At 40.3% G+C, this 24,093-nt stretch overlaps 2 protein-coding genes across 2 annotated transcripts in view; both read right to left on the bottom strand.

Annotated features, from left to right (window-relative positions):
• Nucleotides 1-3,258: 3,258 nt before the first annotated feature.
• Nucleotides 3,259-6,743, bottom strand: LOC108607286 (importin subunit beta). The gene is given in 3 exon segments (XM_017997982.2): nt 3,259-3,345; nt 3,404-5,544; nt 5,547-6,743. Coding segments are annotated over 2 exon segments (2,655 nt in total). The 5' UTR covers nt 6,523-6,743; the 3' UTR covers nt 3,259-3,345; nt 3,404-3,865.
• Nucleotides 6,744-16,431: 9,688 nt separating this feature from the next.
• LOC108605506 (sex peptide receptor) overlaps nt 16,432-24,093 on the bottom strand; it is a 49,494-nt gene continuing 41,832 nt past the window's right edge. Inside the window, exons 5-6 of the mRNA XM_017995254.1 lie at nt 20,451-20,512; nt 16,432-17,164 (exon numbers count right to left, since the gene is read on the bottom strand). Of these exons, the coding sequence (XP_017850743.1) occupies nt 16,435-17,164; nt 20,451-20,512 (792 nt within the window). The 3' untranslated portion in view covers nt 16,432-16,434. The remainder of the gene's footprint in view (nt 17,165-20,450; nt 20,513-24,093) is intronic.

Raw genomic sequence — 24,093 nt, 5'->3', positions numbered from 1 at the left:
GTCTCAGTGTATTTTTTACAGTGCCTGGCAAACAAATTTATTTTGCATTGCACAGTCGACAAGGCAAACTTGACATTTAATTATAAATACACACACACACTAGCTCAAAAGCAAAGGCTTTTCCGCTTGGCTGCACACATTATGTAACTTATTAGAGCATAAGTATAGTTTAAACAAAGCTCACTTTAAAATATATATACTATATTTATATGTGTGGCTATGTGTGTGGGCCAACTTCAAAAGAGTTTTTTTCAAGCGGTTTTTGCAGCCTGCACCGCAAATCAATTTGAATAAAGTTTTTGGCATTGCTTAGAGCTTTAAGCAAAGTGCCCATAGCTCTCTCACTTGGCCTTGGAGTAAATTGTTTGCATATTTGGCCGAATGAAGGCGAATGAAGCATGATATACTATTTTGAAGTCCTGCCCGGCTCGCATTTCAGCTTCAAACATTTTTGTGCCCAGCATTTTAATTTGAAGGCCATGGCACCTGCTTTGACCATTCGCTTTGACTTTGATTTCATTTGCGTGTGCCAACGAGTTGAGCTCGAGTCCTTTTCCTTTTGCCCATTTTGCCAGCCGCTTATGCGAGCCAGATTGCACTGAGAGAACTTATGGTACTACGATTTTGTTGGTGAATTAAACTCACAACTGCTTGAACTTTGGCTTTGTTAATCAAGCATTTCAATAACAGGCTCTCCATCAATTGATTTTTTGTTGGTGAATTAAATTCACCAATGCTTGGTATTGTTGAACTTTAGCTTAGGTAATGAAGCAGATTCCCTATCAATTGATTATTTTCTTGCTAAACTCAACTGTTCACGCATTGGTGAAGACTGTGGAATGCAACACGAATCAAATTTAAGTCCATTGTTGTTTAATGTTGGTGAACTCTTTGGTGAATGTGAATGAATTGATAACTGCGTCTCCACGTTAATTTCACCAATGTTTTCTATGAGCGGGTCGTGGAAGAAAATTTAGTGGCTGGTAACCAGTATAGTGACTAGCTGCTCACCTTTGTGTGTTTGTGTGTGTGTCTGTGTGTGCGCCATAAAGCAAATTGCAAGCACTTCCTGCTAAATACTTAATTGCATGCTCTGCTGGCAGCATCAGTTTCAGTTTCAACTTGAACTCAAAGCGTTTCGCTCTGTCGTGCACTTTGCTTTGACTGGGCGCATCAGTGTTGGGTAATGCCCGTTTAATTAGCGTAATGTTGCCCTGGCTGGCATTCAAGCTGTCGGCAGCGCGTGTACACAACTCATTTGCAAAGTAATTACAAAAACAATTTGTCAACTGTGGCGACTGCGAGAAGTTTTAATGCATGTCTTGTTTACGAGTTAACTAAAAAATGCGTTGACAGCTTGAGACAGAGAGCAAAGAGAGAGAGAGAGAGAGAGAACAGAAATGTGTAAATTCAAATTTAAATGATTTGTATTTCAGCAAATGCAATTGTCTAGTTTTAAATGTTATACATAAAATGGGGCTTATATAATTAAATAATTAAATTATTTTTGGCATTTAAAATGTGCGCAAATATTCAGTAGCAGTCAAAACTAATTTACTTAGTTAGATTATATGAAATATTGTTTGACTATTCGAATTATTTTTTACTTAGCTTTAACTATTTGAAGCTTGCTCAATTTTTTTTTTAATTTTATTAATAATTTTTATTTTAATTAAACAAATAAATTTGTGGAAAATTTCGAATTTCGAGCAAATTAAAATTGCGTGCACTGAATACTGAAAATTGATTTTGGCCGCTTGATTGTGCCGTCAACTTGAACTTTGACATTGACTCTAGTCTAATTTCATTTCCGAGCTGTCTATGCGTAGTTTGTCTACCTCACTCTCTTTTTGTCTCTCTCTCTCTCTCTCTCTCTCTCGCTCTCTCTGTCTAGCTGTTTTCTTTTGGAGTTTGTTTGAAGTGTCGCTCTAGGAAATGAAATTGCGCACACTATCCGGCTACGGCTACGGGCGAGACGAGGACGCTGGGTGACTGGGACTGGGACTGGGGCTGGAGCTGGGACGGGGACTGGAACTAAGGACCGCTCTGCATACTTTATTTCATATGATTATTATTTAGGGTCGCGTTGTTTGCCTTTGCTTTTGACGCTGTGCCCAATTTCCGTTTCACGCAGCACTTTATAATTATGTGCCAGGACAAGCTGCGAGCAAGGATAGTTCTCATGTTGGTCCTAAATAAATTCAGCCATGCATGCATGTGTGTGTCTGTGTGTGTGTGTGTGTGTGTGGGCTTCAATCCACTTGACCCGAACCTGCTGACAAATGCCTGCTTATAGTTTGAGGCTCTCATATATCTCTGTTGGCTGCTTTGCTTGTTAGGCAGACAGCGTAGCTAATTAAATGCTCCTAATCAGCTCACCTGCCTGTCTTAGCGCCCAATCTCAATCTGAACACCTGACACTCTCGCTCTCGCTCTCTCTCTCTCACTCACTCTAAGCTCTTCAGTTAAGTTTGGGATTGGGAGTTTTCGTTTTTGTGCCGCTTGTAGGCTTAACCACGCCCACTAAAAATTACATTGTGCAGTTGCGAGCCACAGACACTCGACGCTTGTCTGTTTGCCTCTACTAACAACAAAAGCTGCTTTCTACACTGACAGAAAAGCGCTTGCAGCTAAGTTGATAATTAAAAAAAACCAAAACTTTATATTCAAATTAAGCTCGCCACAATTATAATTGCAGCTTTTTTTTATAATAAACTATAATTAATGTTTTCACTGCATAAAACTGAATCTAAACAGTTGCAGCTCAGTTTCAGTTTATTTTTTGTAAAATTATGTTGAGCGCACGAGCCGCTTTGGCCCCTTCCAGCTTAACTGTTTACACTTTTTAGTTAACGTTTAAACAGTGTTTTGGCCTCGGCGTTTAGTTACGCCCATGAGCGTAGCCAGTTTGTCATTTAAAAGGGGGCAGCAGTAGCTGCTTGGAGCTTAATAAAGTTTAAACTTGTAGAGCTTGTACCCATTATTGATCAATTTACTAGCTTATGCTTATATTAATAATATATCAACATAATATATTAACAGGCAAAATACCAGACGCACTAAGTCAGCAGCAAGCAACGCCCAAGATGGAAGCTCCGCTCAGTCATGGAGATCTAAGGGCAGCGCACATTTAAATTTAATAAAAAAATTTGTATACATTAATTGAGAGTTCTGCTGGCTCTGAAAATGTCAAATTTTACTTTTCATGCAAAAAGTATTTAATTCTTTGTATTTAAATCAAATTAAATTTCATTTCAGTTTCTTTTTTAAGCTTAGCGTTTTCATTTTGAAGCTAATCAAGGGCAGAAAGAAAAGCCAGAATTCCCACTTTCAAAACAGCCAGATCTGAGGGGAAAAAAGCGAAAATGACACCACTGTGCATAATGGGTTTGGAGTTACATACCACACATCAGTTACCACTCCCAGTCCACTCATTCATTCATCACAGATTCCGCGAACTTATGGAGTAGTTAGCTACTTGAAATATTTAATTTTCTCTAGCATTGAAGTCTTGATGGCTTTATACAATCAAATTTACAACATACACACACACACAATCGATGCGCATTAATTTTTAAATAAAGTTCAGTCATTCGCATTTTCAATTTTGGCATGTGAGATTTACAATAATTGTGTGTATATGTGTTGGTATAAATGTCTAATGAGCGATTTTTAGTGTTAATAGCTCAATAGGCACATTCACATCACTTGGCTAACAAATCTCTTGTGCACTTTGCGTGTTTTTCTTTTTGTGTTAATATATAGAATCGGATTGTGTTATCGACTTGTAAATCGGATTGGTGGATTCGGTGGATTCCAGTCATGAGTACTTTTGTTTTTGTTGAAGCAACGAGTTGAGTTGAGTCTAGGACATCTCCTGGCTCAGCTTCACAATCTGGTTGAACGCCCAAGTGGAGACAATTTTGGTGCGTTGCACAGTGGAGCGTTTGCCCGCGGCCAGCAGTTGGGCAATGAGGTCATCGTCCTGTACGTAGAGATACAAGCGCAGTCCCAGCGCTATGCACAGGTCGCCAATAATGCCCGCGACGCTGGCTAGCATCGAGTCGGGAATCTCGTCCTGCCGCGCAATGCGCTTGATGAAGCCAAAAATGTGCATTAGATGCGGCTCCAGCTTTTGCACATCGGCACTGGGCGTGGACTCCGCACCCTTGAGGCCTTGAATAATGCCAGTGTAGGCATCCAGCACGCTCATGCGCAGCTGACCGACATATTCGGCCACGGCATAGTTCTCCGGATCGTAGCTGTCCGCCTCGGCAGCAGCGTTGTGCAGCGTCCCCAAAACTACATCTAGATAGCTGAGAAAGTCGGAACCAATGCCAAAGGCCATGTCGCCAAAGGTGGTTAGAATTTGCGGCTTGATGCTGGGGCTTAGCTCAAGATCAGTCAGATTGGCCAGCAGCACGGACAGCAGCTCATCGCAGTATGGCACGACCAGTTGCTTCAGCTGTCTGCAAATGTCGCCAGTTAGGCCCACAGCGGCGGAGCAGACCAGCTGCTGCTCATGATGCCTCAGGCCCATAACGAGATAGTCCTTGAGCGCGCACAGGTAGCGCCCGAAGCGCTCCCCAAGCAAATCAACTAGCGTGGCGATGGCCATAAAAATATCCTCGAGCACGCCAGCGCCGCCCTTATGGCCAGCACTGGAGTTGAACAGGGCGAGCAGCGCGTACATGACGTCATCCGATATTTGCGATGCGTCCTCCTTGCGCAGCTTGAGCAGCACGCTGCGCAGCGCGGCACAGAGCAGCGACTGCAATTCGTTGAGCCGCTGGCGATCGCTGTGGCTGCTAATCTGGTGCTCCAGCTGTATGACCTGATTGAGCCGCTCCAGAATGACAAGCGTGGTGTGCTGCACCACATGATAGCAGTCGGCGGGCGAGCTCTGTATCATGTCCATGAGCGCCTCGTAAGCGACGCTAAGCAATTTGCTGTGGGCACCAGCGTCTGTGCGCTGCGTGGTCTCCAGCAGCTGCTGGATGATGAACTCAAAGTATGGCGTCAGCGCATACGTAGCCGGAGTCTCGCCCGCAGTGGTGGCCGCTCCCTTGTAGGCCGCTCCCGCCAGTCCAGCAAATGCCCAGCAGACATTGGCGCCCAAACGCGGCTCCGACTTCAGACTCTTGCAAAAGAACTCGAGCAGCACTGGCAGATAGGTTTGGTTTATTGCCGCCTCGGGAATGATTTCGCAGATGCGTCCAATGGTCCAGTAGCTAGTGTCGCGCACTATGCCGCTCGAGTCGTTCATGCGGATGATCAGCATGGGCATGCACTGATCCACGAAACTCTTCAGCGTGCTCGACTGCAGGCCGCCGAGCACGGAGCCAATTATGAGGACGGCAGCCTCGCGGTAACGCCAATCCGCTGACTCAATGTGCTGCTGCACAAATGGCAAGATGGTGGGCACAATGGCATCGCCGCAGCAGTTGGCCATCAGCATGAGGCAAACTGCGGCCGCCTTGGCCGGATTCCAGTTCATGGCATCGTCGCACTCATCCTGCTTGATGAGCTTCGTCAACAGCACGGCACAATGAGCCACGCGCTACGCCAATAATGCTGCGAGACACGCTCCTCCTCCTCCTCCTCCTCCTCCTCCTCCTCCTGGGCAGCTAGTCTGAACTCCACATCGCACACCGTAGACCAAAACTCAATGCCCTGCAGCGCGACGCTGTCATCAGCTGCAGTCATAGCGTTGAGAGTGACGGGAAACAGCGCGTGCTCCATGTAGGGCTCCATGAATTTATAGTACAGCGACATAATCTTCACCAGACACTGTAGAGCAACGACGCATAATTTGCTGTCCGTCGACTGGGAAGTCGCGCAGAGCGCCTGCATAATAAAGTTGCGCTCCTCGTGGTTTTCAAAGTTCGCGTTGATGAACTCGAGCGAATTCAGCAGCGCATTGGTGGCGGTGAGGCGCACCCTTGGACACTGCTCCTGCTCGCCCATGCCATGCAGGATGGCGTTAAGGATCTCCTTGGATTCATTGTCTAGCACGCCGACGTCTATATCTTGGCATATATATCCAATGGTCTCCAGCGCCGCCTCGCGTTGAATTGCGCTAGTTCCATCCACTACCTTTTGCACCAATGTCGGCATCAGATTGTCCCAACGACCAATGGGCAGCTCCAAGACGGCCACATAGGCAACGCACTGGGCAGCACAAGAGGGACGCGAATTCTCAGTACCCAAAGCGGCAAGTATATTGCGCTTCACAATCTCACGAGCGCTGTCGGGAAACTGATCCCAGCGCTTTTGATACTTTTCGCTTACCTTCTCGTCATTGCTCGTCAGGTGGTTCTTCAAATGCAGACCAGCCACATTGCGAGCCAGCACACTATGTGAGCTATCGACAAGTATTTCCGATAATGTCACCAGAAAGTCCAGCAAATTGCTTTCGGCCGCCTGCTCCAGAAAAGTCTTGGCCGCCAGCAGCTCATGCTGATCAGTCGAAAGCGCCTTCTCCAATATTTCAATCAACTGCTCAGTCATGATTGAAGACATTCTGGGAAAGCGTTTAGTTTGCTTTGTTAGTATGTGTGCAAGCTGCTCGTAATCGCTCAAATGCCTTTTCTATGTATTAGTAATGTTAGCTGATGTTTGTTTGTTGCTTCTTTGTTAGCGAATATTGAAATTGCCCAAGGAAAAGCGCGACAGGCAGCGAACTCAAAGCGTAGCGAAGCAATGAAAATTTTATATGAATTTAGCAATTTGCGACTCAGACTAAATTGACGATGACGAGTTGAAAGTGACGGCAAAGGCAACGAGTATCGATAGCATTAGAGACTTAAACAGCAATGAGTGAGCAATGGGAAATTTCTTTATATAGCAGTTTATATTTAAAACTCAGACTCTATTTACACTTAGTGCGGATTAATTCTTTATATTGCATATTATATATTAATTAATTGGTCTACATGTTAATATATAAATCTTAGTTTATATTCGTTAATACAACTTGTTAATATCACGACAAAGTTGGTTAAGTTTACACTTAATATTTGCAACAAAGCTGCTTAGACTGTCTGGCAACACTGAAATTTAAATATAATTTATAATTGTATAAATATGTTATAGTTACATTATATATATCGAAATTATAAAAAAAAAAAAACTTACAACAAATAGAAATGAACTTTGTGGAGATGTAAGCAAAAATATTGAAAAGTATACAATACGTATACGCAATGTATGCATATGTGGGCGTTAAGAAAAGGCGTGTGCAAAATCAGCCAATTTTTCTTCAAGCTTTATTCATTCTTTTAATACAATATAAACGAAGTTGTAGCTCTGTAACTTCATTATTTGAATTCAAGTCAAGTTATCTGCAATTGGGCACAATTTGCAAAGTCGTTTTTGGTCTTTGAACTAAATTAGGGCTTATTAATATATAAGCGGCTGTGAGCACAAACGTAATAGCCGCTTGCTAATTTATTTTCCTAAGCTCTCCTTGCTCTACGCTGACTACGCCCATGGCTGGCATATCACAACAGATTGCAGCTGACGGCGCGCCAAAATTCTATTAGCATGTTTAGCCACTTGCAACTTGCCACAGTGCAAAGTTGCTGCATAAAATGCAAATTTTGTTGTGTCTGTGTCTGTGTGCGATGACTCTAGATATAATTAAATTAGAATGCATTAACAACGAACTGTTGTTTTAACAGCATTACGTACGCCCGGGCTCAAAGTGTGTGTGTGTGTGGCATGGCTGTGATAATGCGTGGGGCAAGCGTGAAATTAGATGACAACCACACAGGCAGGCAGGCAGGCACAAGCAGCGGCACCGTGCAACAGCATGTGCAACAATCTGTAGCAATAATAAGCTTGGCAACATTTATGCTGGAGTTAATAAATTGACAGCTTGGCTTGCATCGATCCATAAATAAATATTAACATAACGTATTTATGTTGCGGCACTTGCGGCATGTATGCAGCCCATGGTGGCATGTGGCATGTGATATGTTGCATTTGACATTTGTTGCAAAGCCGCAGCAGCAGCAGCTGCGTTGGCTGGCGTCCATGCATGGCGATGACAAGGCCCAGCCACAGCCCCGGCAAAGGCTTCCAACCACATTGGCCCCCACACTCCACTCCACTCCACTTCGCTGCGTTGTGACGACTGCCGCAGGCGAGCGCACAAAACTTTACAAGTTTATCGATAAGTTGATGCTGCTGCATGTTGTTTGCTTCAGGTCTTTGCTGTGGCAACAAGTAACTAAGCACTCGCACTCGAATTGCTGCTGCTGCTACAATTGGAGCAGCCAAGTAACTTTTAATGAAACACTAATTAATTGATAGCTGATATTAAGAGGCAAAAAATAGCCACACACACACACACAGTCAAAAGTAACTAAGCAAATTTGCTGTAATTGCACACACACATTGAGATAGAGAGAGAGAGAGAGAGCAAGCGAGAGAGCGCGAGTGGGAGTGGGAGAGCAGCATAAGGTTAAGTAGGATTTCATTAATGTCTACTGCCTTCTTGTTAGACAGTTTGTATGGCTGTTGATTTTTGTTGCAGCTCTTAGCTTACATTTTGTGCCTGGAGTTTATTGAATTACACGCATTACACATACGCCATGTTGTCAAGGCAAAACTGACGAAACTTTTTGCAAATTACTTGCAGCATCTTTTGCAACACTCGACAGCCAACTCGACAATTATTATCTACGTTTGTTATCTCTCTCTCTCTCTCTCTCTCTCTCTCTCTCTCTCTCTCCACTTTAATTACTTCAATTTCGTATTTCTGTTTTCCCACAATATTCTGTCAAATGGCATTTGCAATGAAATTCCACACTGCATAAACAATTGCGTTGCTTTTAATGGGATTTATTTGGAAATTAAAATGCTCAGTCTGCCGCATCTCTTGATTGTCTTGCGGTTATGTTCAGGTAGTTGCCATTTCATTTATTTTTCAACTTAAAGTGCCCAGCTTAATAAACGACAGCAACATATTTTTATTAGCTTATATGCTGGCATTGAATAATTCGCTGGCTGCAAAGCTTTAAAACAATTTAAAACTAAAAATACATTTTATTTGTTTTGCAAATTCGAATTAATGAGCCACACGGCCATTTAAATTTTAATTTCATTTTGAATTTATTTATATTCAGCACATTTAAATTTGTATTGCCATCTATTTAAGCAAATAAGCGTTTTGTAATCATAAAAATTTTACTAAAACTATTTGAAATTCATAAGAAATGTAGCAAGATGTTCTATGTATTTCATAAATCTGATTATGACTTTTGCTTAAATGCTACAAGGCCACGAATTTGTTTCTGTCATGTTCAGAATGATAATCCAGAATTATATCTACGACAAGTACGCTGCCAACTTTTGCAACTATAAAAGAAAAATATTGCTTCTGCTAACAAATTAAAAATAAACAAAAATATAAGTTAAGTGCTATTCGAAAATTTGTTATTTCAATTGTAATTTAAAATTTTATACAAAATATGCAGCTATGCTAAAATGTTTATAAGGTCTTAATTTTGAATACAAATGAATTATGTTGTTAACTTTATTTCTTGCTAGAATTAATCAAAAATTAAGTAAAAAAGAAGCAAGAGAACGCCACAATATTAATCACTTGATTTTCAAAGTTGCCTTTGATCAATCGCCGCTGCTTTGTCCATTTATAACAAAATGTGTTGTATCTATATAAATATAAACATAAATAACAGCAGCGTATACAGTAAATCAATGTTTTGTTTATCTACAGCACGAACTAATGAATATCAAATTAATTTATGCGGCAGCTTATTAAATGCCACGCCCACTTTTGGTAGCACCGATAAGCACACTGCTCATATGCGTGGCGGTCGGCCCGAATGCCATCAAATGTGTATTATTAAAGCTAATTATGTTGATTCATAAATTACAAACACCTTTTGATTGTGGAGTCGTGACAAATGTTCGTTCTACTTTGCCTTGAGCAGCTTATTGCGTGTTGACCACACACACACACACACACACACATGCAAAGAAAGCAGTTAATTGCCGCCCACACCCACATTTGCTATTTTTACGTTTAGGGACACTGCCTGAGGCTCAGCGTATCAGGGGGGGAGAATATGGAATATATATAAATGTATAACATTTTAATTATGCAACACTGCGGGAAATTACAGTTAATGTTCATTAGAAGCACGTTAAGAATTGTGTGTGTGTGTGTGTGGTAGTTATTGCTTTAGCATTCAGGCTTAAACATAAAGGGGCTCAATTAGTAGCGCTCTCGGCTGCTCGGCTTAGTGTCTGCCCATTAAGTATTCCCTTTATTCGAAGCCATGTTTCTTAAAGTGAATACAGCAAGCCAATATTTGCACTAGAGGCGGCGCGGCCACACCCAATAACCACCTGCCGTTGGGCAGTTGACCACAGTTTGTGGCCAAGCGAAAGTCAACAGCAGCAGTTAATAAAATACATTTACGCCCAATTATATGCTACATATTTCAGCATTGATAGTCGCTTTGCAACAGGTTAATGTCCCAATCAGACCCAAGCTCTAATTGCTATGCATGTGTGGTGGGGGGGGGGGGGGGGGGGGGGGCATGCCGCTAACGAGTAAGCAATGCCGACTATGTTGGCACTTCATTTGCTTAATAAGCTTACCAAGCTCAAAGTGTATTTCCAGGTCGTGCGCGCTTGCATTTTGCGCTTCTTTCTTTTATTACACATTTATATGTGTATGTTTTTAAATTTAAATGCTTGCGCAAAATATTTGTGATATTTTATTAGGGGCCCAGCTGAAATTAGTCTGCGGCTTGTCTGAGAGCCTTTGGGTTTTTATGTTTGGTTTTTAGGGTTTTTTGTTTAATTGCAAAAGCAATTTGCCGACATTTAGTTGTGTTTTAATTTTTGCTCTTTTGCTTTGTTAGCTGCACAGCCAACAATAAATAAAATGAAATATTAAAACAAACGAAACCGAAAACGAAAATTTCATTAATATTTAAACAGCAGCGTTAAATATCATTAAGAGTGCAAAATCGAGATCAAGCGCTAATTAAAAAAAATTTGTTTTGAAGCTCAAGCCAGAGCTTGTGCCCCAGGCCATAAAATAATTAAATAATATATGCAAGGCTAATTCGGTTAATAATTCTCTAAAACTGCTTAGCAGCAAGCAAATTTAATTGATGCACCAATTGTGTATAATTTTCCATTTGATTAGATTTTTAGCAATAAATTTGTTTGCTTATTACTTTTTTGCTTTATTGTTAGATTTATTAAAATGACAGTTTTGCTCGTACAAGTTGGCACTGACTTTCTAGTTGTTAATTTTTTGTTAGCTGCTTGGGAGTGCACAGTACACAAAATTATTCCATACAAATGATTTCAAGCGTAAACATCTTACCAAAATTTATTTAATATTTTGCAAACGCTTTTTCAACAAACAAAACAAAAAATCAAGCACAAAGTCAAGGCCATGCCCGCTAAGGATATGTACATCAGTTCACTATTCGGAGCTATGGAGGCATGCTCTGAATCCAGATGCACCAATTTTCCTAATTGTGCAACTGAGGTGGACTTGAGGCAGGCCAAGAAGCGTGAGCGACGTCTGGCTAAATTGAAGGCCAGAGGCGCAGCCGAGAGCCAGCAGAGATCCCCAGTTGGTGAAAGGATTGATCCTGGCTCTGCGAGAAGTCGCAGTCGATCTCGTGATGAACGGGAACGGAAAGGGGAACGGGAACGGGAACGGAAAGGGGAACGGAAAGGGGAACGGGAACGGGAACGGAAGCGTGGAGATTCTGTCGAGGTCTTTTCAAGGTATATATCGTAGACCAGTGAGCAATCTCACGATTCATTTCATTGTTATGCAAATGCAAACTTAAAATTAATAAATAATATAAAAAACCAAATGCACATCAAATTGCTACGTAATGTTAATATTATTTGTTTATTTTACGTTATTTTTACTATAAAACGTAGGGACTGGCAGTAGTGACAAACATAACGGCAATGAAAGTAACAATTTTTGAACAACAATTTGGATGCACTGAGAGAAGTGCAGAGATTGCTTGTGCACCGGAAAGATAAGCCAGTTAAGCCGGGTCAACCACTGAACGTAAGTTACATTGCTCAGCTGTCACTTAATGTCAGTTCCAACGAACTGGAGTTCTACTCTAGCAGGGCTTATATAATATAACGATAGGTATATTATATTTTTATAACTAAGAACCGATTCTTATTTATTATTTGCTACAGACTTAAGATAAATACGAGGTACGTTTAAACTTAGCTTAATGCTTAATATATATAATACATGAATAAAATAATTATGCTCAAATAAATTTGATAAATTATACATTTTTAAAGCAATTGTATTAGGCATTTAGAAATAAAAACAAATTTAAAATTATAAAGCAAATGCAGCAAGACGCAAATCAAAATCAATTTGAAGCGCTGCTAATTGCCTTTGATTATGAATGCTTATCGACTCTTTGACATGTGTAGAAGCTTAGCACACACACACACACACACACACACACACACACACAGGCATGTAGAGCTCGCATTAAATTGTGATTTTGACTTTGGGTCCAGCTTTGGACACTTATTTTGGCTGCTTGGGAGTTAAGACTGTGGGTGGGTTGTGTGGGTTGAAGGGCATAATGAGCGTCTTTAGATTTGAGGCGTGGCTGCGTGGCATGCCACATTGCCGCTTCGGTCTTTTATTTATTTTGTTAGACGCATTTTGAAAAGCCAATAAGCAGCTTCTGATTGATTATCTGTTGGCTGTGCGCTTCGCCTCGCCCCATTGTTGTTGTTGCTAACTTTAATAGCAATGTTTGCCCCACTCGTGTTTGACTTTTTGTGTGCGCATCCATGTGTGCGTGTGTGTATGTGTGTGTGGGACGTCAATCAATTTTGAGCGAAATAAATGAGCCTTGTCCGAACAAGCTCGTCATTTAATTTATTGGCTTTTGCTATAAATTTTCTATTTTTTGCATGCCGCATGCCGCAGGCCTCAGCTCAGTTCCAGCTGTGGCAACTGCATTCAAGCCATGAAAATCTCTTCACATATTTGGTAAAAACTGTTGCTACGCTACAAAGTTTGAACAAAAGTTTGACACTTTAAGAGTTTCCGACACCTTGTTGTGCAAACCTGCAGCAAAGTTAATTAGTGGCACAAAGTTATGCAAATAGTGAACTGTTTAAGTTCCGACTTAAGCTTGCCACTTGCATTTCACTTACCCTAAGAATTACAGTCGCAGTAGCATTCACTGCTCAGTCACGTGATCGAGCGGACACCCATCAATTTTTTTTAAGCAAACACAGTGTGGACTCACGATTTGCAATTTGTAAGAGATACAAGCAGTTAATAATTCATTTATTAATAATTCATTTATATTGGTAATAGACGTAGCCAGGTTTGCCATTTAGAGCTTGAATCGTAAACAGTTTTAAATGCAGTTCTTACTCGATTCTTAGTGAAATTTTCAGATTAGACAGAAGTCAATTTACTTCTCGACAACTAAAGTTTCTTGTTTCAAATTTGACACAGCATATTCTTATCATAGCAATATAGACCTTGATCAGCAGCAATTTTGTATTACATGCAAACTCTTCTTCCCAATGCCTTCTAGACTCAGTTGGCACAGAACTTTAAGTTCTTCACTCAGCAAGAATTTATGTATGCGTGATATTTTCCTGATATTTGTCATATACTTTGACATTTTTATAAAAATATATAGGGAGAAGGAGTCGGGGCAGACGCCATAAACTATATGTATTCTTGATCAGCAAGACAAACAGAGTCTAACGACTGCTTCTCAGCAACTTGATATAATAAATGTACATTTTGTACTTTGAATTTATTTTTATTATTGACCATCACAATCTATTGGGTCATAGCCTGAGCGCCTTTGCCAGTTGGTAATACCAGATGTAGAAAGGGCTACCATCACCACCACCTGGTGGTCTTGCCAACGCATCCGGGTTTGTCCTCTTCGCCGCTTTCCGACAATCACCGCATCAAGCACCTTATGGGACGAAGCGTCTTCTTCCATACGTGCAATGTGAAAGAATGAGAGAGAGATGAGAGAGGGAGAGAGAGGGAGAGAGAAAGAGTGAGAGGGAGAGAGAGAGAGGTAGAGAGAGAGGGAGAGAGAGAGGTAGAGAGAGAGGGAGAGAGAGAGGGAGAGAGAGAGGGAGAGAGAGAGTAGTAGTAGCAGAAGACGATCAACTATTTTCATGAAGAGAGAGGAGAGAGAGAGGAAGAGAGAGGGAGAGAGAAGGTAGAGAGAGAGGGAGAGAGGAGAGAGAGACAAGTAGAGAGAGAGAAAGAGAGGAGACAGAGAGGGGGAAGAGAGGAGAGAGAGAGGGGAGAGAAGGGAGAAGGAGAGAGAGAGGAGCGAGAGGGGATGGAAGATGATAAGATGGGACGAGAGAGGGGAGAAGGAGGAAGAAGAGAGAGATGATAGAGTAGGGGGAGGAGAGGGGGAGGGAAAAGGAGAGGGAGAGGCGAAGGGAGAGGGAGAGGGAGACAGAGAGGGGGAGAGAGAGGGAGAGGGAGAGGGAGAGGGAGAGGGAGAGGGAGAGAGAGCTCTACTATTACATTGCTTTACAATTTGCTTACTGATCCCAAAGCAACAGCTGACAAGTGCAATTCTCCGCTTAATCTCCGATCTGATATCATTGGTACTACCTATAGCAGAGGCAAGGTAGATGAATTCCTTGACAAACTCAAGGGTAGAACTGTCTGCAGTCAGCTTAGCATCAAGACGACGCGCTTCTCTGCTGAGCACAGCATAAACTTTGTCTGGTCCGTATTAACTGCTTGGCTTACTTTAGCTGATTCCTTTCCAATAGCCCCAATGGCTGCTTGGTTCGGCCAATATCAATATTATCAAGGAGTTGAACACACCTATTCATCCGAGCCGTGCCCTTCCGATGACCATCAGCATTCCTTTAGTATATCGAAGAGCATACAGGACCGCGAGTCACCTTGTCGAAGACCACACCTGGTCATTTCCTACCTAAACATAGCTGATGGTGTTGCTCAATCTCATTCTGCAGAATTGGCCTCACTACTGAGATGTACATCGAATGTGTCAGTTGGGGTGATAGGCCCCAACATTCTTTGTGATGTGTGTGTGTGTGTGTGTGTGTGGCATAAATAAAACACATTGTTTTATGAACATTGAAATTTTATTTACAAAATTAATGAAATAACTAAGTTTGCATAAAAGATTTATATGTGTATATATATGTATGTATGTGTATGTGTATATATATATATTTCTCTCGTTTTTGTTTTACACATACTATGTAGTTGTCATAGTTGAAACACTTTTCCATTCAGACATTAAACTTGAAGTTTGTTTTAGTTGATGCATAATTCAGTGCTTAGTTTGCTAATTTTACATTTAAAACATTTAAACTTGTAATTGTTTTCGTTTTGGTTTTGGTTTTTGTTTTTGTTTAAAATACTTGTACACGGACATATCAACATTCAATGGCTTAGTATATGTATATTTATTATCAAGAAATAAATGATTTCAAATACAAATAAAAGGACAATACACAATATATATGCATGCATATATTATATTATATATGCTTATATGTATATGACAAATATTGAAATCTTCAAATTCGTTTTGTTCAATTTGCTTATCATTTAAATCCGTAAACTTTGGGGCTCAAAAGGTTTACAAATTTAAATGAGTTTTTTTATTTGTTTGTTTCTTTGTTTTTGCCTTAGCTTAGGTGTTGACTTAAATGAAAGCTTACTTATTGTTCAAGTTGTAACGTTACATTTATGTTTAATACAACTTTTGCTGTCACAAAAAAAAAAAACACACACACACTCAATCATTTTATATAAATTGTTGGTTTGTATTTTAAACTTATTACCTGTAATTATGTTTATAAATATTCAGTTGTTGTTATTATTATGCATGTCGTTTATAAAGTTTTACAGCTACATTTTATTTAAATTTAAATTTAGATTTAAATTTATCACTTTAGGTTTGCCAATCAATCGAAAAAGTTTTAGCCACTCATAATCAAACATTAACTTACTGCTAGTAGGTATACATATATATGTATGTATATATATTATATATTTCATAAACATTTATAAACACACATTCAATGTAATTGTTGTTTTTGGTTTTTGTTTTGTGTTGAACTTTCGAACTAGAACAAACATTCAAACATTGAGAAAACATTTAGGCTGTAATTAGTGAAAGTCGAGTGAGTATCTTAGACATTGCGCTCCTCGGCGATAATGTCCATGTTGCTAATGCGACGATGCGAATGGTGCTGGGGATGGGCATGGACATGGGCATGGGGATGGGTGTGGGGATGTTGGTGCTGCGTCTGCGATATGCCCAACAGCTCGGTTGTGGTTGTGGCCGTGCTGCGGTGCTGATCGCTGCTGCCGCGACGCGGCACCAACATCACCAATTACTAGAGGACAGTCTCGTTGGTGTTGGTGCAGGTGCGTGGGCCATTGACGATCGAGTACTTGGACGAGCTGTCCTTCTTGTTGGCCATGCGGCCCAGGAAGATCTCCTTGAAGGTCTCGCGGAACTGGCGCGACATGCCGCAGTAGATGCCAAAGTTGATCGGATAGCTGAGCACCAGAAAGAAATTGGTCAGCACTATGAAGATGTTGGCAATGCGATAGTCCAGAAACTTGATGATCAGCGAGCTCACAATGTGCATCGAGGTGACCACGGCAATCGGAATTTCGGCAATCAAGAACACAGTGACGACCACAATCAGCATCAGTGTGGTGCAGTTCGAGTCGCGCAGCTTCTTGCACTCCTTCTTGCGATTCTCGCGGAAGAGCAGCTTGCGTCGCTCCTGGGCCTGCCGCAGGGCGGCGAACAGCAAAATGTTCAGCGTCACCAGCACCACGCACGGCAGCAGATTGCAGAAGAGCACGCGAAACGTAAAGTAGCTGGTGTAGTACAAATCGACGCCCACATAGTCGTCCACCCACTCGGAGGTCTCCAGGTGGCACACCTCGGTCTCATTTCCATGCCACTCAATGTACATGGGCAAGTAGGTGCGATCGAAGAAGCGCGGCAGCTGATGCAGGAACGCCAGCAGCACAATGTAGAACGTGCAGCGCTTCACTCGCGGCATCGTGCACCAGGTGCGTGCCATGGGGGCGTGGCACACGTAAATGTATCTGCAATTAGACAAACGATTCATTAGCCACAGTTTATTTCATTCGTCATTTAATTCGTCTATAAATTATGCCTTATTATTTTAATAATTAATTTATAATAATTTACTTATTCATATTCATATAGTATTTAAGAATTTAATTAAAAATGTATTTCAATTTGTCCTTCAATTGATAATACAAACAACAAAAATATAAACCAATTATTTATTTATTAACTGCATATTGTAAGTACTTAATTTATTAAGTTTGAGCTAGCAGCAGCAATTGACGAAAAGTTATGTATTTATTGATTTATTTATATATATAAATTTTTAATTAGAAATTTATTTCATTCGTCATTCAATTGATAACATCTTCATATATTACCTAAGCGCTAATTTTTATTTATTAACTATGCATTTTATAATAAAATGAATAAATATTTATATGCGCTTTATAAGTATTTGAATTATTTAGATATTAAGAATGCAGCAACAATTTGTAAAAGTATTTGCTTCTTTATGTTTTTATGTATTTTTTAATCAAGGAGTTTATTAATTCAATTTTATACCAACTTTATCTATTTTGCAGGCATTTTTATTAGTTATGTTTAATTTACAGCATTTTTTATATCCTGACGTGTTTATATTTTTAAGCATTTAAATTAAATTGTTTATTTGTCAGCTAATAAAATATTAATAATTATAAAATATATCTTCCAAACTTTAATTCATAATGCGTGCAACTTTGATTTTATATATTTACTTTTTTGCCTTTCTGCGTATTTAATTTAATTTTTCTTATCAAATCAAATCACTTGGGACATTAATTAAAATGTCTACTTGCTAACATTGTTTTTGAATTGTTCAATATGAACTAAGTTAGTGCTAATAGTAATCGAAACTTTACAATTCCTTCGCTTATCTCTGGCAGGACGAAATGTGTCGCGAGTTAGAAGCTTCAAACGTTTTTAGTGCTAATGCAATTTCAAAGCCCGAGTACAATGGCATAATACAATTTACGACAGGTGCCTAAAATTTATGTTGCCAATGCGTAGTCTGTGCCTTATCCTGTAGCCTGCGCTGCTTTGCCTAAGCGAAGGCAAAAGCTAATCAAGTTTATGTTTTATAATTTTATAATTCTGGTAATTTCCGTAATTTGTTAGGCACAAGACGCTCGATGTCAGGCTGGAAATGAAGTTACAGCTACACTGTCTGCCAAAAGTTTGCTTTATAGTTTGCCGACTTGTGTGTGTGTGTGTGTGTGTGTGACTAAAGAAATATTTTGCATTAAGCTCACACAGCTTTGTGGGTCTCGCGCGTTCGTTTTCGCTCAAGGCTACGCATTGGCCTAATTTATGCGCATAATTATTGGCACGCCCACTGTGGGCGTGTGTGTGTGAGTGTGGGTGGTAGGGCACACTTCAAAATGCTTTTCAATCAATCTTGCATTGAACCTTTGCCGAGCGTGAATTTCATTAAAGTTGAAAGCAAAAAAATAAAGAAATACTGCCTAGCAATTGGCCAAGCGTTTAGCCTGAAATGAAATTGATATTGATAATTGAATTCGGAGCAAGAGCACGCAAGTTCAATTGGCAATTGCTTAATTTGCTTGCAACAAGGCGTAGCGCACATAAATTTCAAATATAAATTGCTTGCCAGCAAAGATTTTATGGCCGTTTAATAAATTGTTTAGCTCGCAAGTTGAAGTAAGCGAACGATTAAAGCAAAATATATTATTTGTAAATAAAAGAGTTCGGAGCAAGCAAATAAATAACGCTTGAGGGTATTTGTAATGCTTAATTGTGATGCTGCAGTTGAATTGTTAACAGAAATTGGCGCCCCCAATAAGTGTGCTACATTTTTCGTAATGCAACAAGTTTTAGCTCCAATTTAGTTGCAATTCGCAGAGCAGTAAATTTCGCTTTATTATATGCCAACTTATCGAAATAGACAGTATGTACTTGTCGAGTGGCCCCTAAAATCACTTGAAATACAATAATAAGCTGACAACAACAAGAAGCTGACAGCGAGAACAACGAAAACAATAAACGTTGACTGTTTTATCGAGCTATTTGTCCTCGGGCAATTTTCAAAGCGTTTTACAAAAATGGGGGCAAACAAGAGTTGCGCTCGCTCGCTCGCTCTATGAATGTCTCCCCAGCCAGAGCGTATTATTTAGCTATTTGCTGCAACACACACACACACACACACACACACACACACACACACACATGCAAGAGATAGCGACCACTTGAAGCGGTCGCCAGTCGCATAATGGCGCAAATATTTATGACCATTTTCATAGAACATTTTTGCTGAGCGCCTTGAAGTTTCGCTTTCGTTTCGTTTTGGGTTTCGCTATTGCGTTGCGGGTTGTGGAAATTTATTTGCAAAGCTGATAAATTTATGATGCCACACATGAGTTAATAGAACAATGCGTAGCAGCCAACGAGTGCTGGCTGCCACTTCAAAATATTTGTATATAAATTTTTTTTCTCTCTCTGTCTATCTATCTGTGTGTGTGTGTGTGTGCTTTATTTTTTTTTTAAGCGCTACTTGGACTCTTTTTTGGGCATTTGAGTATTTTGCAAGGACTCGCACTCGAACGATTTATGTTGCCAATTTTATATTAGTTCATTGTTTTCTGCTTTTTTTATGCTTTGTGCATTTTTTCTCATTTGATATTTATTTATTTCCTATTGTTTTTCATTTTTAGTGTCTATAAAACATTTATGGCACTGACTTTATTTATGGCTTTTGTTTATATACACATTTACTTTTTACACTTTAAACTTGCGCGTCTGTGTGTGTGTGTGAGCTGGATATGGCTGCTGTTGAAGTTTTGATATATGACAGCTCGCATATAAATTCATTTATTATCGGCAACTAAAAATGCTAGACTGCCGTCAAATATTCAGAAGTTAAACACGAAGACAAGTTGTTTGTGCTTGGCAGCAGGTGTCGCATTGATCATACGCCACATTGGCCGTCTGGGCGTCTGGCCATTTGCCATTTGCCATTTGCCTGCCATTGACAGTGCACACAGACTGCAAATGGCTGATTTATTGTGCCATTGACAAGTGAAGCACAGTCAGTCAGTCAGTTGGTCATTTGGTCAATTCATTGAAGCAACTCTCGCATTTGCTGCTGCTGCTGCTGCTGACAACTTCTTTTGCTAAGCCAACTGCTAAGCTGACTAGCGTTGTCTGCTCTTTGCCTGGCATTTTTATTAGCATTAATTGTATATAACACTGCTATATATATATATTTATATATATATATATATAGTATGCATGTATATTTACCTTTGCACGGCGAGCGCTAGCGTCAGCCAAACGGAGATGGTGTGGCACATGACAGGCATTATCTGTAAGCAGACAAGACAAGAGCACAAAAGAGCATTAACTTGGTAAATACAGGTGCAGGTAAACACTCGCTTAAGTGTCTTGCTTACACGCGTACGAGTGTGTGTGTGTGTGTGTGTGTGTGTGCCATAAAGTACCCTGCGGTTTTTGCTTGAGCTACTTGCTCACCAATTAGCATGAACTAATCCGTTGTCGATAAGCGAGCCAATTCTCATTTGAGTATTGACACATAGTCGAGCTAGTTAACTTAGATTTAGTCGCAGACAATATTTTAAAAAATTATTGGTACGCACTTATGTATAATGTTTTATTATATTATTATATATAACGAATATTTTCGATTTATTTTGCTATTGTTTATTATATAAGCCTAACAAAGACTTTATTAATACAAAAAATATTATAAAAACTAATCAAAAGCTTCTATGTAGACTATTCGGCTCTACTTAAATATTAGTTTGTTTGCTAGTTCCAGCAGTCTCATTTAATAGGCAATATGTAGTAGTCTAGTGGCTAAGCCGATTGTGGTTTGTGCAATTCCTGCGTCGCTAATTAGAGTAAGATGCTAATTCTATAATAACAGACCTAATATTCCTTCTAATTAGCATAAAATATTCCATTGCCTTCAGAGCCAGTTCGTCCATATTATTCAGTTGAACTGCATCTGCCTTAGTCTGGGATATTTATCCAAAAGACAATGAAAACTCAAAAAATAAAATGTAATTGAAATGGAAAGCCGATTGGCAGTCCTCGACAATGTGGCTCTTTGCTTAAAATACTCTGCAAAACTGCAGGGTATTAAGCAGCATAAATATGTGTAAATGTAAGCGCTGATACCACAAAAGGTGCACTTTGTGTACTTTCAGTTCGCAGCACTTTAGTAGCGCACAAACAGATCAAACACTCAAGCTCAGTTGCAATCAGAGCTGCAGTTTCGCCTAAGATGTGCACACACACACACATACAGCTACTTGTGTACTTGTGTAAGGCGCAGAGGATAAAGCATTTCGCAGAATTTACTAACCAGGCGAAATAGTTGAGAAACGAGCGAATCATATATAAAGCAACATAATATTGTTGAGCTACATGGCAAAGACTTTTATTGAATTATCTGCTAGAGCGAAATACACAAAATTCCTTGGAGCTTTGTGGAGTACATTAATAGTAAAATCTACTTACTAGTTATGCAAAAAGCGTAAGCGCTGCATAGCGTGAATTTAATATCAAATTGCAAGTTGTTAGCTCACATTTGTGCATATCTAAGTTGTTTATATTTGTTATCTGCAAAGTTGCATATCAGTTCAATGTTGCTTCTTGCTTTGCTCTTCTAAACTAAAATAAGGCTGTCTGTGTAATGTCAATAGCTGCAATATTTATCTAACTATTGTTATCAGTAATTGCTTAATCAAAGAGCTATCGTAATTCAATATTTAAATATCTAAGCATATCAAACAACTTGTTTACTTAATTAATTTCAATTACTAATTCATAAACAAAAATAAACGTTGCGTTGTTTTCTAGTTTTGGGACACTGCTAGCTAGAAAAATTCGGCAGTCAGCGATCACAAGGCAAGCGCACAGCTTGAGCACTGCACTAGAACTGAACCAGCTGCCGCCAGCAGACGATGCTCGCTACGTTAGCGCTTAAGCAGCGCAGCTGAGCCGCAGCGCTCTCTCAACGATGTGAGCCGTTGGCGTCGCTGCCTTAGCAGCTAGAGCAGAGCATGGTAGAATAATACAAGGTAGCTAACCGCGCTCTTAAGTTACTTAGCTTCTTCTTCCTTTTTGCTGCTTTCTCGCTGTCGCTCTTTTCGTTTTGTATACGGTGTGAGCGGGAGCGAATGAAGCTAAGTACCCAAAACATTCAAAAAGAAGAGTGTAGTCCGCTACCTTGTATTATTGTATCATGGTACAGACGAAGTTCGCCACGTGAGAGCAGCTGAGCCGAAGCGCTCTCTCAACGACTTGACCCATGTGCGTCGCTGCCTTAGCGCAGCTGAGCTTAGAAAAAAAGGCAGCAGTCACTAAGGTACAGACGAAGTTCGCCACGTGAGAGTGCAGCTGAGCCGAAGCGCACTCTCAACGCTTTGAGGCGTTGGCGTCGCCGCCTTAGCAGCTAGAGCAGAGACTGCGAAAACGCAGCCGTCGCTACAAACGAAGCGTCGCCACGTGCGCGCAACTGTAGCGAAGCGCTCTCTCAACGATGCGCTTATCGTGTGCGTCGCTGCCTTAGCGCACGAGCAGCGCAGCTAAGCTTTGATATCCAAAACCAAATCATTGCGATAAATTGTTAGTGCTACAGTCTATGTCTCAAAATCAATTATTCATAATTTAAATATTTGAAGCAGAAGAAATAAGAAATACATTGACTAACTTCATAGCCACGACTATAATTTAGCCTCAAGTAAGTTATATACATATATCTATATAGGTAGTTCTTCTTCTTATTTTTATTATTATTGCTTATGGATGCTTAATGGCAGAGAAAGAAAGAAATTAATCAAAATATAAAAATACAAGCACTGAATTAAATTTCGCTATAAATAAGCATGAAACAAATTATTGCAAAGATTTACAGAAACTCTAAGAGCTTTGCTATTGTACCAAACCTTATATGCTTAATAAAAAAAACTAAACTATGACTTAATTCCCTCAAGCTAAATTACATACTGACTAACAGGCTTTTGCACTTCAGACTCAGCTCACTTGTTTCAAATGCACTTAATTAACGCTGCAGCCAAAGCTGAAAGCTGAAACTTATTTTACAGCAGAGCGGAGCAGAGCAGAGCGGAGCAGAGCAGAGCAAGCTCTACTAATTTAGAGGCTAAGCCTTGTGCCACTGACAAGAGTCGAGCAGCACTCTCCCATGCACACGCATTACTTTCGTTCAAATCCATTTGAGTGTGTTGGTGTTGCCTTGGCCCGAGCTAAATGCTCTGCCCAGTGCCTGCCACAATTATGGCCACAAAATTTGCCATTCTGTCTATGCGGCACTCTCAGTTGCTTTATCTAAATGCGCGTGTGTGTGTGTGAGGCTGTAATGCACTATACAGTTAGCCTGGCTGACTGGCTGTGTTAGCTCGTTTCGCTGACACATTAACATGGCCATTAAACGCGCCAAGCTCGTCGACAGCAGTAGAAAATATATATACGTATATATATATAAATTTGCTTGGATAAATGAAACGAAAAATCTTCAACTTCAGCTGCAATGGCCGCCTGGCGGTTATTACACTTTTGGCTTTCTATTGCTTTTTTGTGTGTGTGTGTGTGTGTGTGTGTGTCGTTCTTATTTTTTTTTTTTTTTTTGGTGGGTAGCTATGTGAGTTGAATTTTATGGCAGTCATACGCAGATAGCCAGCGTCAAACTCATGAATATCAACAGCAACCACCGCTAAGCCCTCAGCCCTCAGCCCTCAGCCCTTCAGCCTGGGCTCAGCATGATATTTAGCTGTTAGCTGGTACAAATCCCTTGGGAGTCCAGGCACAGCACGTAGAGCTGTAACAACGACAACAACAATGGGGGCATAAGTTGGAGAAACAATGGGCGCAGTTTATCAGCTCGACACTACTCTATTGAAGT

Source organism: Drosophila busckii, chromosome X (genome assembly GCF_011750605.1).
Source record: "Drosophila busckii strain San Diego stock center, stock number 13000-0081.31 chromosome X, ASM1175060v1, whole genome shotgun sequence".
NCBI lineage: Eukaryota > Metazoa > Arthropoda > Insecta > Diptera > Drosophilidae > Drosophila > Drosophila busckii.
The sequence above is the reverse complement of the archived record's forward strand: the minus strand, read 5'-3'. Positions and strand labels throughout refer to the sequence as shown.